General features: G+C 51.6%; 1 protein-coding gene across 6 annotated transcripts in view; it reads left to right on the top strand.

Annotated features, from left to right (window-relative positions):
* FAM178B (family with sequence similarity 178 member B) overlaps positions 1 to 17,807 on the top strand; it is a 115,961-nt gene that overhangs the window by 70,596 nt on the left and 27,558 nt on the right. For 3 of the 6 annotated variants that reach the window (XM_039232454.1, XM_039232457.1, XM_039232453.1), the window contains exons 10-13: positions 4,202 to 4,330; positions 6,264 to 6,357; positions 6,636 to 6,812; positions 7,088 to 7,185. In XM_039232454.1, coding sequence (XP_039088385.1) covers positions 4,202 to 4,330; positions 6,264 to 6,357; positions 6,636 to 6,812; positions 7,088 to 7,185 — 498 coding nt within the window. Of the gene's footprint in view, positions 1 to 4,201; positions 4,331 to 6,263; positions 6,358 to 6,635; positions 6,813 to 7,087; positions 7,186 to 16,949; positions 17,107 to 17,807 lie in introns of those variants that run through there. The other 3 variants (XM_039232460.1, XM_039232461.1, XM_039232455.1) reach the window with 2 other exon arrangements.

The raw sequence follows: 17,807 nt of genomic DNA, 5'->3' as shown, positions 1-17,807 counted from the left end.
CCCTCTCTCCCTCCCTCCCTCTCTCCCTTTCCCTCTCTCCCTCTCTCCCTCCCCCCAACCATGTCTCTCTGCCCCTCCCCCATCTGCTGTTGAGACAGCACATGTTCTCTGTCTCAAAAATAGATGAACATTTAGGAAAAAAGAGGAAAGATTTCCTCTGATTATTATATAAAATTATGTGCATTTGGTGGTGGGGGGGGCAGTTTAAAAGAATTCCCAAACTCAAGCTCTAGCCCACATGGCAAAACAGAGTCTAAGAACAATCACCACACACAAGTACTCGAGGATGAGTATCACACCACAAATAGCAAATGGTGAATGTTGGATAAGTGACTGTGCTCCCAGTCTGGGGGACAGAAGAGGCAGGCACAGATGAGTCTTGCTGCTTCGGCTGACATCTGTTCTTGCCCCTTGGTGACTCAGAGCCCTCAATGCCCCTCCTCTTCCAGGACATGTCCCAGTCTCTGGTCTGCCTCTAAGCCTCAGTTTTGGCCCATTATCTAATATCAACCCATGGCCAGCAAGGCACAATTTTACATGTGATTTCCACAATAGCCAGTTTTGTTCTGTGGGTGCCCCCTTTGTGTGCTGATCTGGGTTGGGGGGTGCTAATTTGCATAGGCATTGTCCCTGCCCCCTAGGAGCAGAGCCATACAATACATAAATGACTATTGTTGGGTGGATAGTGAGGAGGTCTGAGTTGTGAAAGTGTTATATGTTATAAACTTGTTCTACAGATTATATTACATTCAAACTCCTTGACAATTCTTTGAGAACATATAACAGGGTATTTAGAGCCCTGGACAGGCTGTTACACGGGAACTCACCCCCGTCATCCTGGTGACAATCTTCTGGCCCCAGGAGGTGCAGGGACCTTTATGCTTGCTGTTGCAGGTGGGCGGGTGTTCCTACGCAGGGAAGGCCAAAGCTTCCTTAAGAACCTGTTCCACGACTGTGTTTAGTAATTGTCTGCCAAACCAAACCAGACCAAACCACACTCGCTCTGCTATAAATACCCCACGCATGTGCCAGCCTGCCTCGCTCCTGCCCCTCCCCCTTCCCGTGGGGTTCCATGTCTGGTGTAATAAGCCATTTGCCTCTTCCCCAGGATAGAGCTTCAGGCACACCGCCTTCTAGAATGAGTCGGGGAAAGAATTACACTTAGAAAAACAAAAGCAGGTTGGGGGAAGGTCCTGGGAGGTGCTGAGAAGAGCTATTTGTAACTGTTGTGATGAGTACTTGGTGTCCACTTGGAAAGTGAGAGGTGCCACTGGGCATATAACCACCCAATTTACTCTGCACTCTGCAAAGAGCCACCTTCTCCCCTCCTCCTGAGTTTGACAGCTTCCTGTCCCTTAGGCTTCAGGACAAATCCATCCTCTTTGGAGGCCACAGGGGGCAGATGGGTATTAGAACTATGGCTGTTTAAATCTGCCACCTCAAATCTTTGGGAACACAAACCCTAGCATGCATTATAAGGCAGTTGGCCCTGGATAAAGAGGAAGGCTAAGCTGTGTTGTCCCAGAGTGATCCCAGAACTGCATGGTCACATTCCCAGATGTGCCATTTGGACAGCCTACCTCTTTCCTTGGGCCTCACACTGTTGGTACCGTCTCCCCACAGAGGAGTCAGAACTGGCCCAGAGGATCCAGCCAATGGCTTCAGGGGTGATTTCCCTATTGTGACCCTATAAGAACAGGCTGGGACTGCCCGCCAGCCACTCAGGCTAAGGAGGATTTTCTGCCTGAACACAGCCTCCTTTTGAAAAACAAACAGGGGCACCTGGCTGTCTCAGTTGGTTGAGTGGCCGACATCGGCTCAGGTCAGGATCTTGCTGTTTGTGAGTTCAAGCCCCCCGTGGGTTTCTGGGCTGATAGCTCAGAATCTGGAGCCTGCTTTGGATTCTGTGTCTCCCTCTCTCTCTGCCCCTCCTCCCCGCCTGTCCCCCGCCCCCATTCCTCCACTCACACTCTGTCTCTGTCTCTCAAAAATAAATGTTAAAAAAAGAAGAGAAAAAGAAAAGCAAACAGACACATCCTGGAGACCCCTTGGTGATGTACCTGAGATGTGGGGTAGCAGAGATGCTCGGGTGGGTTAGCTGAGTTGCTGGTTGGCTGCTGCAGTTGGGGAGGCTCTGGGAGTTGGAAGATAGCTTTTCTAGACTATTCAGGAAGCACTATGAAGGTTCTGGCATCTCCTCCATGAAGGGTATGTCACCCTTCATGGACACATGGGCCACAAGAAGCACATCAGGGCAGGCTGCCTTCTCCCCACCGTCCTCCTTGCCCTGTTCCTGACCAAGTTCAGGCCCATCCCATGCCAGTGGCTCTATATCTCACACTGCTCTGTTGACTTCCTCCCCAGCAGAACAGATGCTCTGGGCCTCCTCCGGGGCACCCACGGAGCCCTCATAGTGGTGAAGGCTGGGGATGAGGGGTTAGGATGCTTCTGCTCATGGCCCCACAACTGGACTGCCCTTTTAATTTCAGTGAGGAAGACCGGTCTTTCACCATTTGTTCCTCATCTCAGATTTCCTTGAAACCCTGATCACCATCTCCTCGAATGCTTCAAGATTTCCTCATAGAAAGATGTAGTCCTTCTGCTATTGGACCATGTAATCATCCCTCTGCCTGGTGACAAGGCTGGGGAGGGAGGAATCAGGAGGATCTGTGGGGGCAAAAGGGCAGAAGAGGGACCAGAGCATGAACACTGACCAGGAAGCAGAAGGAAGGGCTTGAGGGGGCTGGTGCCACCCGGCTACACAGACACGCTTTGTTGGGTGCCCCAGTCTCACCTGAGAAAGCAGGGAAGGTCTTTGGTAGCGATGGCTGGTCTTCCAAGGCTGCTCCCAGGTTACAAAGTCCAGCTGAAAGTCCTAGTCAGATACACAGGACTGGCTGCCAAACTACCATAGCCTGGTACTGGAAAACTTATCCACTTAGTTCTCTGAAAGGGCAGCTTGGTCAGAGACCAAATGGGTAACTAACTGATGGTTAATCCATTGAAAGAGCTTCCTGTCCAGTGTGCAGGAGGCTGATCACTGGCCATCTTGAGACAGTGTAATTCAACCCAGGTAAAATGTCCTTCTCTCTCCCTTTCCATTAGGTCAGCATCAAATCCCCTTTACTGCACTGACCTCGGCCCATAGAGCCTGGACAGAAGGTCCAGTTTGGTTTAGTAGTACAGGCCTAGAGGAGAGCACCCTGCTCACAGCCTGCATGGTGGAGCCCTGACCACTGGGCCCTTTCAGGAAGGCCCTCAATTACAGTGGTGGCCATGCCCCTACGGCTCCCTTACCATTCTCCTGCTGAGAATGTCAGAGTATGTAAGATGTGCCCCTCTTATGATCACTCAAAGAGTGTAGAATCGTGTCGTCATGACCAAGGCTCCAGCTCAGCTGCTAGGTGCTGGCCACAGGCTGAACTCTAACCCTACCAGCTAGGGGTCAGGGCTGAGGGGAGGGGCAAGATGGATGAAGCGATTTGTTCATGGAGTCCAGTGGTGGGACCATCCTGTCGCTCTTAACCTGCTGAGTCCAGGAGGGGAGTGAGCTTGCCAGGCTGTGAATGAATGCCTGTGTTCTGTGGCTGCCTACTGGGAGCCTGGGGATGGAGGCCTGGGAATCAGCCAGTGCTGCACCCCAGAATAGTAGTCAAAGATGCAGACGTTTCAGGCAAGTGGTTCATCAGAACCTCGGAAAGGCAGGGAACAGGGACCCCTATTCTGTTGCCTGCTATTCCCAAGGAGAAGAGGCACACAAAATGCTGGAGCACACACTGCGGGGCTGTCCACCGCCCTCTCCACTTGGGAAGACTGGCATTGCTTTCCAAGGAGGAGAGGGTTCTTGTCACAGCCACACTTCCCTCCCCAGCTCACGTTTTCCACACTCCTCCTCCCTCTGGCGGCACCAGACTGTCTAAAAGCCTGTTCCTCTTCATCAGAGTCATGGTCAATTCTGTGCCTGCCTCCAGCCTTTGGGAAGTCTGAAAGCATTCTCACTCATGCTTCCATACCCCATTCATGCTCACGGGCTGGTGCAAACCAGAGTGCCTCTCATATACTGACATAGGCCCAGCAGGTGCCCAGATGTGCAAACGCCAGCCTCACCTATTCTCTGCCCCTAATAAATGCTAAAATCTTGGAAAATGGCCAAGCCCAATCCTAGTCCTCCACCCCCTTGACTTTGATTTGTTGGCATCAGTTTCCCAGGCACCCAGGTGGATTTCTCCTTCTTCACCTTGGAGGAGCAGCACAAGTGCCAAGTAAAAGAAGAGCAGAGACTTTTCACTGGAGCATGCAGGAACACAGCATTTCCTTCATCGGTGGTCAGGTGGCTACATTGGAGGCTGTTACTACCAATAGCATTGTTGTCATTAGTATCTTCATTTGTGGAGAGCCTGCTGTTATCAGGAACTCCAACCAGTTAAGAGGGGAGAAGTGGATGGGACAGCACAGGGAGCCTGGTCATACACTCACCTCAACAGTATGCAGCAGTTGACAGTATACATTTGACCAGAGAGAGTGAATCAGTTAGTGAGGCCGATCCTGCTCGATTCTTATCCAATAAGCATGTGCCTGGGAAGTTTGTGCAAAGGTGGTACTACTTTGCTGTCTACTGATGTCTCTCTCACTGTAAGGACCTTGCCACCCGAGTATGACTCCAGTCTTTAAAGAGGTTTGGTTTTTGTGTTTTTTGTTTTTGTTTTGTTTTTGTTTTTGCTTTGTTCTTTGGGGGGTATGACCCTAAGTTCTAACTTCATCTCCCCTCAACCAGATTTGTTTTCGCACTAGGGGAAAACTGGCCATGCTAGGCTTATGGGTAGGCAGGCTGTTAGTGTGACATCTTTGGAGGGGTTCTCAATGGTAATTTTTACTCTCTTACCATATTACTTGCTGACTTTGGAAACTAGCCCCTTATGTAAGCTACAATGTAGTGTACTTTTCAGTACACACAAAATGTCACCATACCTGTACGGACAAAAGAACTTTTTTGAGGAAGACTCTTTTAGGGCAATGGAGTATGATTTCCTGGTCTCCAAGTCCCAGAAAACTAAAGCTGGAGGTTTGGCTATCTGAGAAGTAAGGGAGATAATTCATTTTCAGAAATACCAAATTAAAGCTGTGCTGTCTACTTAACAGGTTTACAACCTATCGGAAATACGTTCGAAACCCCCACCCCCACAATGGATCCCCAACCCTTAGACATTTTACTTTCTGGCTCTTTCGCTCTCCATTTAGAGGGCTTATTTTCACAGACTTTGCAATGAGCATGCACCAAAGAACAAAGGGAGGAGGACTGAAAGTCTCTGCTTCATCTCAGGGAATGTACATTTATTCCAGTCGGACTCTTTTTTGCCTTACATGAGCATAGGTGACATCTGGGTAAGGCTGTAACCTCTGTAGTACTCAGCCAATGAGGAACCAGGGGAGGGACTTCCATGCTAGGAGATAAATTGTCTGCTGTAACTGCCTTGAGTGTGCCTGTCTGTCAAACACCCGCTCTTGCAAGAATGTTGATTCAAACTTTGCTTCACTGTGCTCTGAGTCTCCACATCCCTCCTTTGACAGGGTCAGTGGGCTTATTTCTCACAGCTGGAATGGCAGCAGTTGGGAGCCAGCCCCCGGTGATCCCTACTTTCTGATGTTCTCCCTTTGTGTGGCTTACTCCCACACTGAGTCTGGATGGCTTGCATGGACCATAGGCATCAGCAGAAGTGATGGGAATGTCACTTCCAAGACTAGCTTATAAAGGCTGCGCTTCTGTCTCTGGCATTCCCCCCTCTCTCAGGTCACTCACTTAGGGGGCAGCCAGGTGCCGAGTCGAGGAGCCCTTTGGAGAGCCCCATGTGGCAAAGAACTGGGTGCGGGCCTGCTGGTGGGCACACCAGTGAACTTGGAGTGAGCTTGCAAGCAGCTCCTTCAGCCCACTCCAGCCTGACATGATGGCAGCCCCACCTCCAATACTTAGGGGGTATTCCCAAGAAACCCGGAGCCAGAACCACCCGGCCAAGCTGCTCTTGGATTCAGGACTCCCAGAAACTGTGTAATGTAATAAATATTTGTTGTTTTTGAGCCTCTGTATTCTGAGGTAATTTGTTATGTAGCAGTAGATGACTGACACACACAGCATCAGTGTCCCAGGCTGAATGCATCATCCACGGGCTCTCTGTTCTTGAGCAACGACAGACCCCCCTCTCTGCCTCCATTTTCCCCTTGCAGCCACCTCCTCCCATCTCCTTCACTTTGCTTTTGTCTTACCTTAGAGTGTTTAAAAACAGCAGGAGCCTGAGCTGGAGTGAGCAGCAGGATGCCCCCCCAGAGACTGCCTTGGATGTGAGCCTGAGCTTCATCTATAAGGTGAGTTCCACCCGTTTCTGCTAGCCTTCCAGACCTACTCAGTAGTTGCCCTGCAGGCACCATGCCAGCCACCGGGACTAATGCTGTGGAAGGCTCACAGCCCCCACACCTGGGCCTGCCACCTCAGTACCCCGTGGGGGGTTTGACTTTGGGCTTTGCTGCTTGTTTTCCTCTTCTCCCGCCTGGCACGGCCAAGAGGTTCATGGTGCCCTCCCCTCCTGCCCAGCCCTGTCTCCCAGGGACGCCATCCCTGGCCGACCACTCTCTCTCTTCTCCAGTTCCTGACGCTGTGTGCCCTAGCCCAGCCAGGGGCCTACACCGATGGGGACCTCCTGGGCCTGATTGAGCTGCTGTGCCGAGTTGGCCTGGATGTGGGGCTTCGCCTGCTGCCCAAGACTGATCTTCAGCAGCTTTTGCTCCTGCTCCTTGAGAACATCCACGAGTGGCCACGCAAGGTACCAGGAGCCAAAGCCGAAGCCCCAAAGTCTCTTCTCTAAGGTCCTGAGCCTCCTCACGTAGCCTTGTTACTAGGGATTGAAGTGCCCCTGAGTATACTCCACGGGGATAGCAGGCTTGGAGGCCACTAGGCTGCCAGGGAACACTGCCTCCAGTCCCCGGCTTCCTTGACCCACATCTTGTTCTCTGGCTGGCCTGCTGTGTGGGCTGGTCAAGAAGTCAGGGTGGAAGGCGGGCCCTCTCACAGCCCACCTAATGCCTGCTCTCCCCACAGCTCCAGAAGCTGTGCTGCACCCTGAGCAAGGTGTCTGATCACCACCACAACTTGCTGGCGCTCGTGCACTTCTTCCTGGACGTGACCTCCAGGAGCAGGTGGGTGCTCCTCCACCTCAGCCTCCTCCCTCTGATGCTCCTCCCTTCCCCTGGGACTGGCTCGGATATAGGGATCCAGAATCCTCCCCATCAGTCCCAACAAACCTCCCCCTCCTGCCCCACCTCTAAAACCCAAGAGGAAAAACTAAAAATACAACTCACTAATGAGTTCATTACGGAAGAGAAAAAAGCCTAATTTTCTTAACATGATCTTATTAGCAAAACAATTGCGTTATACAATTAGCTTCCAACTGCAGTGCCCCGCCTGCTGCTCCCAGTTCTTAGTAGAGGGTTCCTTCTAGTCACTCAGACCTCCACTGCTGCAGGAAGTCCCCTAATTACCCCTCCCCCACACTTTTCCCAAACTCTCAGTTCATCATTCTGCTTTATTTTCTGCACAGCATGGCCTTCTGCCAGAAATTCTCCCACTGTTTGTTCCTTGTTTATGGTGACTCTCCCCCATGTTACTTCCAGGAGAGCAGGTCCCTTAGTGGAGTCACTGCCGTGTCACCCAGCATCTATAACTGCGCCTGACAAGACTACAGCACTCTGTAAATTCTTTTTTCAAGTAAATGAATGAGGTGAACAAACTCCACGCTTGCGGCAATGAGACCCAGTCTCTGGACCTGGCCCCAGTCTCTCCTCTCCTTTCCTCCCCCACTGTAGGCTGCAGCCACAGGGGATTCCTTGCCCTTCCCTGAGCAGACCATTCCTCCTCTCCTCTCCTCTCACCTAAATTGATGGCTACCCTTCCAGCCACGCCTGTCCTAGGACCCTTCAGGAAGACCTCCAGCCTTCACAGGCACCTGTAGTAACTGTCCACTGGGGCCATTCCCCTGCACCTCCCTCCCCAGGAGCAGCTTCGGGAAGCAGGTTTGGCATTTTATCCAGATCCGCATCCCCAGGGCCCACCTGAATGCCGTCTTCCTGAGCTCAGATTCAATCCTGAGAGTTTGATCTCTTGTCTGTGAATCTGGTTGAAAGAGAGGAGGCCTCTCCACAGTCCTGAAAGGGAAGTTGTTGCTCTGTATTTGAAAGAACTGGGTTTCTAGAAGCTCTCTCTGAGGCCTGTAGGTGGGAACACTAGAGCTGTGCCTCAGTGGGTGCCATCTACATTAAGCGCAGACATGTGGGACTTCTTCCCAGATGATCTCAAAAGGCTGACCTCTGCCTCAAGCCTCTCTGCTCAACCCCAAACAGCTAGCACACTGCATTGCACACGTCAGAAATTGTAGTTCTGGAAGTCTCTCTCATCCCCAGCTCATTACCCCTGTTCATCCCTAAATCCTGTCCATTCTGCCCTCCAAATCCCAAACCCTTGTTTGTGGTTGCCTGTCCACGTCAGCTCCATGAGAACAGGTATGTGTCTGGGTCACAGCCACCTCCATCCCACCTGCTCCTGCTTTCATATCACATCTCTCACCCGGATGGTGGTTGTGGCGTTGTCTCTGCTCGCCTCTCAAAGTCTGTCCTCTCTGTGGATACATGGGATTATCGTGTCTCTGCCTCACGTAGCTCCCCTGTTTGCACAGTGGAGTCCAAATGCCTGCACGGCCCCATGTTGTCCAGCCCCAGTTTCCTGTTTGCTCCAGCAGGCCACATTATTCGTACTTGTTTTTCTCACTTTCATGTATATGTATACATGCATGTGTGTGTTTACATACATATATACATGTGTGTATGATGGGCCTCATTCTTGTTCATAGCCATGTAGTGTTGCATGGTATGCACACAACCAGTCCTCCATTCTGGATATGTATTCCGGAGTACAAGCTTTGCACATCTATGCAAATATTTCTATACGATAAATTCTTTGAGGTGAAATCGCAGTCCTAAAGTATATACATTTAAAATTTGGCCTCCAAAAAAAGCTGTATCAATTGAGAATATCACCAATGGACATAAAAATGCATGATTCTCCACTGCGTATTCTCAGTTTTGCCCGTAAGTGTTAGTCACTCTGGTAAGTGAAAAATGTCATCCTCTGGTTCTAATTTTTATTTCTCTGATGCCAGTGGTGTTTTGTGTGTCTTTTATTGTAAGTTATATATTGATGCTTCTTGCCCATTTTTCTATGGGGCAATCATTCTTATTAACAGTGATAATTGCTTATCATATATGCTTCAGAACTGTATTTTCTCCTAAGGCTGTACATTGTCCTTTTTAAACCTTTGTGCATGATATCTTTTGGTGAACTAAAGTTTGTGGAGTTTTTTAAAATTTTACTTTAGAATACATTTAGATTTATAGAAAAGTTACCTGGATGATATAGAGGGTTGATTCTAATTGAATCTTTCTATCTTGAAAAGAAAGGCCCTCCCCACCCCAGGATCACAAAAATATTATGTTCTATTTCTCCCAATACTTATGTTAACTTTGTTACTATTGGTTCTTAATCCCATCTGGAATCTGTTTTATGGAGGTATGAGACAGGGATCTAACTTGAAATTTTCCACCCATGAGGACTTAATGAGGCCAACACCAACCTTTCTTTTTGGTTTCGTTATCTACCTTTCCCAGCAGACTGGAGACTACCTTCATCATCTCCTGAATTTCTGATGTTCTTTATCTCTTAGTCGAGTCAAACAGACTTCAGGAATCGGTGTCTTTTACAGGGTGCTGTAGCTCCAGGGCCCTTGCTCAGTGTTCCTTAAATGCCAGGAGTGAATATAATGGAACAGCCTCACCTCCCTTTCAAACAGACACATCAACTAAGGTGATAATTCCTGAAGAGGGTTCATCAGCAGGATGGATGTCATCTATTTATTTATTTAGAAATTTTATCTTACTTTCCTAAATAGGTAAAGCATTCACACAGAACAAAATTCAAAAGGCACCATGGAGCATATATTAAAACTGTGGCCCTACCAGTCACGTAGCCTGCCTCTGTTTCTCATGTGTTTCTGTGCATGTTCTCTCTGCCCTTCTTTTCACTTCAAGGTATGTTCTGGCAGTCATTCCAAATTGGATCAGAAAGAACTTCTAATTCTTCTTTACAGCCACACGATATTCACTGTGGTCTTTAGTTAGCTGCCCCCCGCCTCCGCCCCCTGCTCCCTGTGGGGCGGTGTTGCGGGAGCTTGCTGGCAGCCTTGTTCTGCCCTCACTGGTGGCTGCCTCACTGGGCTCGGTGCCCAGACTGACCCCAGGAAGGAGGGCGTACTGTTGTGCGTTCTGTCACATTCTTAGTCTACTGACTGGTTAAGCACAAAGTGAGCACTTCCACCAACATTTGTGTGATGCACATCCCTACCCTAGCCCCTGCCCCCATCTTGTTGACCAAGACTTGAGGAGGCACTGTAAATTTAAGGCAGAGTTGAGCTCAGCCATGGAAAATGAAAGTAAATACTAAAGCCAACCATCTGAAATGGGGCCAATGGCAAGGCTTTCCTTTGGAGGAGAGTCCCTTTTGGGTCTGTGGCCCTTCTAGGGTAGCTCCAGGGGGCTGTCGGGAGGGGCTTTGCCCTTCCAGCTCCTGTGCAGGGTCTCCAGTACATGTTCTAAGCAAACTTCTGCAGGCACTCCCAGAAGCCCTTTTAGGGGGAGGACAGAGGCCAAGGGCTGCATTCACTCCACTGAGAGCTGATGTTCACAGGCTCTGGGACCCGCCTCCTTCACCACCCGCGAATGTTTATTAGTTATCCTGTGTATGCTGCTTCATGGTGGCCTCCAAAATGGAGAGGAAGACGAAACCAGCTTGAGCAGGTTGCTGGATCAGCCGGGTTCTGACCAGCAAGGAGCAGCTGGTTGCTAAATGCAGGAGCCAAGGGGGAAAGCGGCCTTCAGAGCCTTCAAGTCTTTGCACAGTGGGGATAAGAGCCATGGCACATGCAGGCACACCATAGTGTTCCTCAAGCCCTCCTTGTTTTCCTTCCTGTTCTGTGCTGCTCGCTCCCCTCAGGCCAAGGGCTACACCATAGTAGGGTGTCATGTCCCCCCACCCACCCTCACACTGCTCCCAGCCCCCAACCCTCCCACCCTCAGCTCAGTGCAGACCCTAGACCACTTCCTTCTCTCCCAGCCCATCTGCCTCTGCTGCCTTCATGTCCTGGGCTCTGTGTTCCATCATAACTCCTTTCCTGTGTGCCGCCTCATGCGTCCTGTCCCTGCATCGGTCCCTGGCCCCTCCTGGCCGACCAGGGCCCACTCTGAATTGCTGGCCCGCCGCCATGGAGCCCTCAGATTCCAGACATCACCACTTCCTGCTGCTGAAGCCTCTTACACCAGCAAACAGCACTGTCCCTTCTTTCTCCACTGACTTCACCACTCACACGCCTAGTGGACCCACAACTCACCTCCTTCCTTTCCTCCCCACCCCACCTCCCATACTCAGGACCCCAACAGTCCTGTCCCTTCCAGACTTCTTTACTCATCCCTTCTTAATCCTATGCCTTTCACTTTTTATTCTCGACTGGCTGTTCCTTAACACATACATGCAGTCAGTCATGTGTCTCCTCCCTTAGAACAGCAGTTGTGCGTCCACCACCTCCTCCACCTCCTGCTGCACCACCAAGCTCCTCTTTCCCTTGCTCCATCCACCCAAAACAGGCCTTCTGAACCCTGCCCACGGTGGATCCTTCAGAGCTCAAGAATATCATAGGAAGTTCTCACCTGAGAAAAGAGACATTCAGGCTCTGGGGGTGTGTAAGGCCAGAATATTCTAGAAGGAGGCAGCCAAGGTCCAAAAACCCTCAACATTTCAGAAGGTCTCAAAATCTGGAGGCATAAGAAGCAGGATGAAGGTCATGTCTAGGGGTCAAGGGGCCATGCTGGAGCTGAGAGGGCAGCAAAGGAAAAGTGGGTCACGACAAAGCTAGGAGTGTGAGGGGTTGTGGCTGAAGAGGACCTGGCTGACTCTTATGAGTGGGTGTGCACGTAGGGGGTGTTAAGGGTGTCCCAAAGAGCCAGGAGTCGGAGAAATGCACTTCATCTGGCACTGTGGCCAAGTTGCTTTGTCACCATTGACCTAACGGCCCTTCCTCAGGAACAAGCTTAACATTTTCTTCCTTTACTTGATAGTATCATTCTCCTGATTCCCCTCCCCCTCTTTGCCCCATCCTTGTCACTTGCCATCATCCATTGCCTTCCTCCGCTGCTCCTCAAGCCTCCAGTTTGCCTGGAGATTCTGCCCCGGTCTCTCTCCTGTGGTCACTTTGCACAGTCTCAGGGAGCTTTCTGGACTGGGTGCTGTGGTGCTCTGTCCATACAGCCCCGCTTCAGGACTCCGGCTCCCCCTCCCCAGGTGCTGAATGTCACGCTGCCAGCCCACCTCAGGAATTGCCTCTGCTGAAGGCGGTTACCTTATCTGGGACTGGGTGACTTCCTTGGGAGCAGCCCAGCGCTGGGGGCACAGAGGCCTCTCCCTCTGCCTCAACCCAGGATGTGTCTGAAGGCCCTTGGCAGCTCCAGGGTCCTTGTGGGGTCAGCTGAGGGTTCTGCTGTGACTGCATTGCAACCTGGATTTCCCTTTGGCCCAAATCTGCTTCTTTCATCCTTAAAGGAGGTCATCTCAAGAGCACCCATCTCTCCCTCACCCGCCCCCCGCCATAAATTCCCTGCATGCTCACCTCCACTCAGAGTCCACCTCCTGGGGAACTTGACCTGATACCACATCTTATCCACGTCCAGAGCTACAACTCCAGCTACGTGCCAGGGGCTCCCAAGTCAATCCCGCTGGCTAGAATTTTCTGCTAAGCACCATACCTGTGTGGGCAAGTATTTCAGGTTCCATGTGTGCAAAACAGAAGTCACCAGCTTCTGAGGAGATCCACCTTCTCCTGTCTTCCTTGGCTCCATGTTGGCATTAGCACCTGCCCGCTGCCTGAAGCCCAGGGGCACCTCCTATCCCCTCCAGCTCTTCCTCCCTAGCAAAAAGCACCTCTCCTGCCACCCTCACACAGTTGTGGCTTTTGCCACAGCGCCCCTGAATTGTTGCCTCCTTCCAGGCTGTCTCCCATCTGACCCACACCCCCACTGTCTAGCCATGTGACCTCACTTCAGATACACAGCAGGCCGCATCATGCCTTTGCTTCATTAAAATCCCTCAGGCTTCCATCCTCGGGATGAAATTCAAATGGTGGCGTACTAGGGCCTTAGTGCCTTCTCTTCCAGTCCTACCTTAACACCCGTCACACATCCCTGGCAGGCTCCTAAGCTCCAGCCTCCCAAACTCACAATTTGTCCCTGAGCCATTCTTTTTTTTCTTCTTTTTTAATATTTATTTTTTGGGAGAGTGCAAGTGGGAGAGGGGCAGAGAGAGGGGGACAGAGGATCTGACAGGCTGACAGCACAGAGCCCAATGGGCTCAAACTAAGAACCGCGAGACTATGAACTGAGCTGAAGTCGGACCTTAACCAACTGAGCCACCCAGGCACCCTACTGTCTCCAAGCTTTTCAGCATCTTTCCATCTTCCCAGAGAAGCCTTTTCCCTTACCCCTCTCCTCCTCCTCTTTGCGTGGTTAACAGTTCTTCGACCTCAAGACTAGGCTCAGATGGAGACATCTCTCCCAAGAAACCTCCCGACACGGGGCCCTGGTTGTTGACACCCTTGGCTGACTCCTTGGGCTGGGAGCAGCTTGGGGGGGAGGGCGTCTTGAGGCCCACTTTGCTCTCTGGGCCCTTGGAGCCTGGAACGGAGCAGGGACCCGTGTGCGTGTGCTCATACTCCTGGAACGCTTGCTTCTGGAAGGCAGAGCTCAAAAGGTGTAGAGTTGGTTTTTTAGTAGCCAGTTTGCAAACAGAAAGATGGCCCGGGCAGGCTAGAAGAGGGTGTGGTAACACTTTGAATGTGGATTGCAAATGAACCCCGTGAGGAAAGAAGTGCGAAGTATCCAGAGACTGCATCCCAGCTTTTGAAAGATATGGAAGATGGAAAGTGGGACACCAGAACAAGGCACATAGGCAAACCGCATGGACCATGATGGCACCAGTGGAGAAAACTGAGGCCCGTAGAAGAGACTTCTGCGAAGTTGTTTTTAAATAAAGGAGTGCTGTTTTGGGCTGTCAGAGACATGTCGACATTGATGAAGAGAGGACAACACTACCTAATTCCTAGTTTGCTTCTTCGCTCTTGTCGAGGAACATCATTTTTCATCTGGACTCCACTGCTGCTAGAAGGGAATTGAAGCCTCAGACAGCACGGGAAGAGACTGTGTGGAAGCCTCCAGCCGTGCGGAATGGGTTTAAGTCCCCTGTGGTGGGTACAAGCATGTCCGTCCAATGTCAGTCCCGGGGGAGGAGCACATGGGGTGCCCTAAGTCCACGGAGACCTCTGGAGGTGGGGAGGGAGGGCAGGAGGAGCTCTCTTCATCAGCACAGTGCACGCGGCAGGCTTGAGGCGCCCCTCACACCATTCCCCAGGGATAGTTTGTGAGCACATACACAGAAAAGGAAGCTCTGCTTTCTAGGATTCCTAAGAATAAATCCTACCAGACTAGCCTCATTTTATGTTTTGAGAGGCCAACCAGAATAGTACTCTGGAGAGGACTGTCTGGGCTTTTGTAGGGCGCTTGGTAGAGACTGCCATTGTATCCTGAGGACGACATGAGAAATGCTGGGCTCGTCATCACAGGCGTTGCTGGCCATCAGAGCCTGGAGGCAGGTCCTCGGGGGCACCCAGAGGCTTTTCTTCACCGACAGGTCGGTAGGGCAGACCCAGTATCTTGGATGAAACCATTAACAGAACAATGGTCAGACTCACACATGACATGAATACAACTGACAGTGAATGGAAGATTGTAGAAGATCTCAACAAACCACAATGACAGTCTGAGAGGAAAAGAGAGACCTAGCTGCACAATTAACAACAGGATCTGGGAAATGGGATTTGACAGCAAGACATGTGAGAAAGACTGTGGGCTCAATCTGTGATCTGGGTAACATCGCAGGGCAGCCAGGAAAATGAGCGTTAGGGCCAGCTCTGAGCACCTCCCAGACTGCAATGTTGACAACCCCCAGGGTCTTTGGAGCCTGCAGTGGCAAAAAGATTTCTCAAAAGAGAGAAAAGTGTCATGTGGCTGTTGCACCTGGAGAAGAGGTAACTATGGGAAATATGGCCACTTCCCTCAGGTATGTTGAGGGCCTAAGTAAATGGACAAATATGTGCACATTAGATGGAGTGACTTTGTTTTTAATTTTTTTAATGTTTATTTTTGAGAGAGAGCACAAGCCGGAGAGGGGCAGAGAGAGAGAGAGCAACAGAGAATCTGAAGCAGGCTCCAGGCTCTGAGCTGTCAGCACAGAGCCTGACACAGGGTCGGAAACCATGAACCGTGAGATCATGACCCGAGCGGAAGTCGGACGCTTAACCTATTGAGCCACCCAGGTGCCCCTTAGTTAAGCTCTGTGCCCAGCGAGGGGCTTGAACTCACGACCCTGAGGTCAAGAGTTGCATGCTCTACCAACTGAGCCAGCCAGGCACCTGCTAGATAGGGTGACTTTTAAGAGGTTTTCTAAGCCTAAGGTTCTATGGATTTCATCAGAATACCAAAAAGAAAGAGGGAAGGAAGGCGGTAAGGAGGATGGAAGCTGGGTCATAACCGTCCATAGGAACTTTACTTACTAAATAATAGTAACCTTTTTATTTAGTTGTACATGCAAGAAAGGACACATCAGAGGTAGATAACTCTGTGCACTTTGCAAAGGGGACCATATGTGTAACTATGACTGTATCTTAGGACCGTAGGTAGAATGTCACCCGCTCCCCAGAAGCCCTCTTGAGCCCCTCCCAGGCATTCCCTCTACAGAGAAAACCACTTCCTCGACTCCTATCCCATAGATTAGTTTAGCGTGGTTTTGAACATGTATATAAACGGGACTATACAGAGCACTCTCTCATGTCTGGCTTCCTCGGCATAGTGTCAACACTGTGGGATTCATCCACGTACAAGTGAGCTGTTGTAGATGGATCCTTCATGTTGCCATGTGGAGGTTTGCCGTGAAGATCTATGGCTGTCTGCATCCTGCCATCTCGTCCTGTCTGCACTGCACAGGCCCACACTCACGAGTGCCCAAACCTGTGTGTGGATGACTGGGCAGACTACCAAGGAGGTCGCCCTAACCTCTAAGCCCAGGGTTTGGTCCTTCTTGCCTGGGTAGCACATGCTAACACGCAAGGTAGACTCCAAGTAAAGAGGGGGTGGGTGGCATAGGAGGTGGCTGTGCTGCATGGGAGATGGCGTGGACAGTCCCCGAGAGGCAAGCCAGGCAGATGCCCTGAGGCAGGGTGTTGGGCAGCATTTCCACAGCGGAACAGGCCACTGTTGTTGCTTCCTGAGCTGCCCTAGAGACGTGGAAAAGGCAGCTCACGCCTTTGGCCAGATGCCTGATGGCCTTTTAGGGTAGTTCAGCCTTGGCAGGGCCTGGTTCCCCTCCACGGAAGCAAAGATGAGGGGCCCCAGAGGGAGCTGCATTGACCCGTGTGGTTGTCCCAACGTCATAGTGGCCCATGCTGGTTAGTGCCCACACTGGTTGGTGCCTGGCGCCTGGCTGGGCTGCCCCTTGCAGGAGCTAGAGGGAAGGCTGGACGCTGGGAGGCAGAACGCCTGCTTTCTACTTCCTGGCTCTGCTGTGGATTTGGGAAAGTCACTTCCAGATTTCCCAGTGCCTTAGACTCCTCTGAGTGCTAATCCAGTGTCCTGATCTTACAGAGGCCCGTGGGGGGCAGGGGCGGGGAGGAGCAGGGCTGAGGCAGAGGCCTGGCCTGGTGTGAGCATAGGGCTGGAGCTTGTTTCCTTATATGACAGTGGCTGGGATGGCTCCAGTGGCTTCTGCATCCTCCTTTGTCCGCCTGGTTTGAGTTCCGGGGAGGCCTTGCCGGGTGGGGCAGGGCAGCTGCTTAGGAGAGGAAGAGCCCCTGGCCACCCTCAGCTGAGCCCACGGCCCCTTTGCTTGCCCCCTGCACAGTTTGGGTGTTATTTGGGGTGAGTCTTCACGTTTTCTCCTCTGTAGGGTACGTTCTCAGTCTAAAATTAAAAAGTGGCCCCGTCGCCTATCCCTGTGTCCCAGTGGGAAGTGAGACCGTGTTTAAAAGGCAGTACACGGGAGGGACAGCGAGGGGGAGCGTACCACCGTCAGATGGGGGTTCTTTTTCTGGTGCTTTTCTTCTTTTCTGGACAACAGCCCTGTCCTGACCCACCCAGCCCGCCTCTTTCCTTCTGGAACCACCCCGGCTCAGCTTCTCGGGCCAGCAGGCACCCCCACCCTCAGGTTGGCCCCTCCCTGCCCTCTGCAGGGTAAAGGAGCTCCCACACAGTCCTGGGTTTTGGATTAATGAAGCCCAGATGCAGGACTTCTGACTCTGGCTACAAGTTAGCTTTGGAGTAGCAGCACAGAGGGGCCATTTACCTCCCACTGTGTTCCAGGCCCAGCTGCTGCTGGGGCTGCCTGCGAACAGCTGGAGAGCAGGTCCTGACTGCCAATGAGGTGGAAGCCATGCAGGGTGTGTGGTGTGGTCAGGGCTCCAGGAGGTAATGGAGGGTGAGGCTCCGGGTGAGGGGTGGGGACCTGGCTGCACTCACAGGATGAGGAGGGCTCCCGTTTTCTATCCCAAGGAGCAGTCTAGATGAGGCCGCCGCTCCACAGGTCTCTGGTCAGGTTGGAACGCTGAGGGGCTCTGCAGAAA

Source organism: Hyaena hyaena, unplaced genomic scaffold (assembly GCF_003009895.1).
Source record: "Hyaena hyaena isolate Hyena2069 unplaced genomic scaffold, ASM300989v1 scaffold_64, whole genome shotgun sequence".
NCBI classification, from domain to species: Eukaryota; Metazoa; Chordata; class Mammalia; order Carnivora; family Hyaenidae; genus Hyaena; species Hyaena hyaena.
Note: the sequence above shows the minus strand (reverse complement) of the source record. Positions and strands in the feature narration are given on the sequence as shown.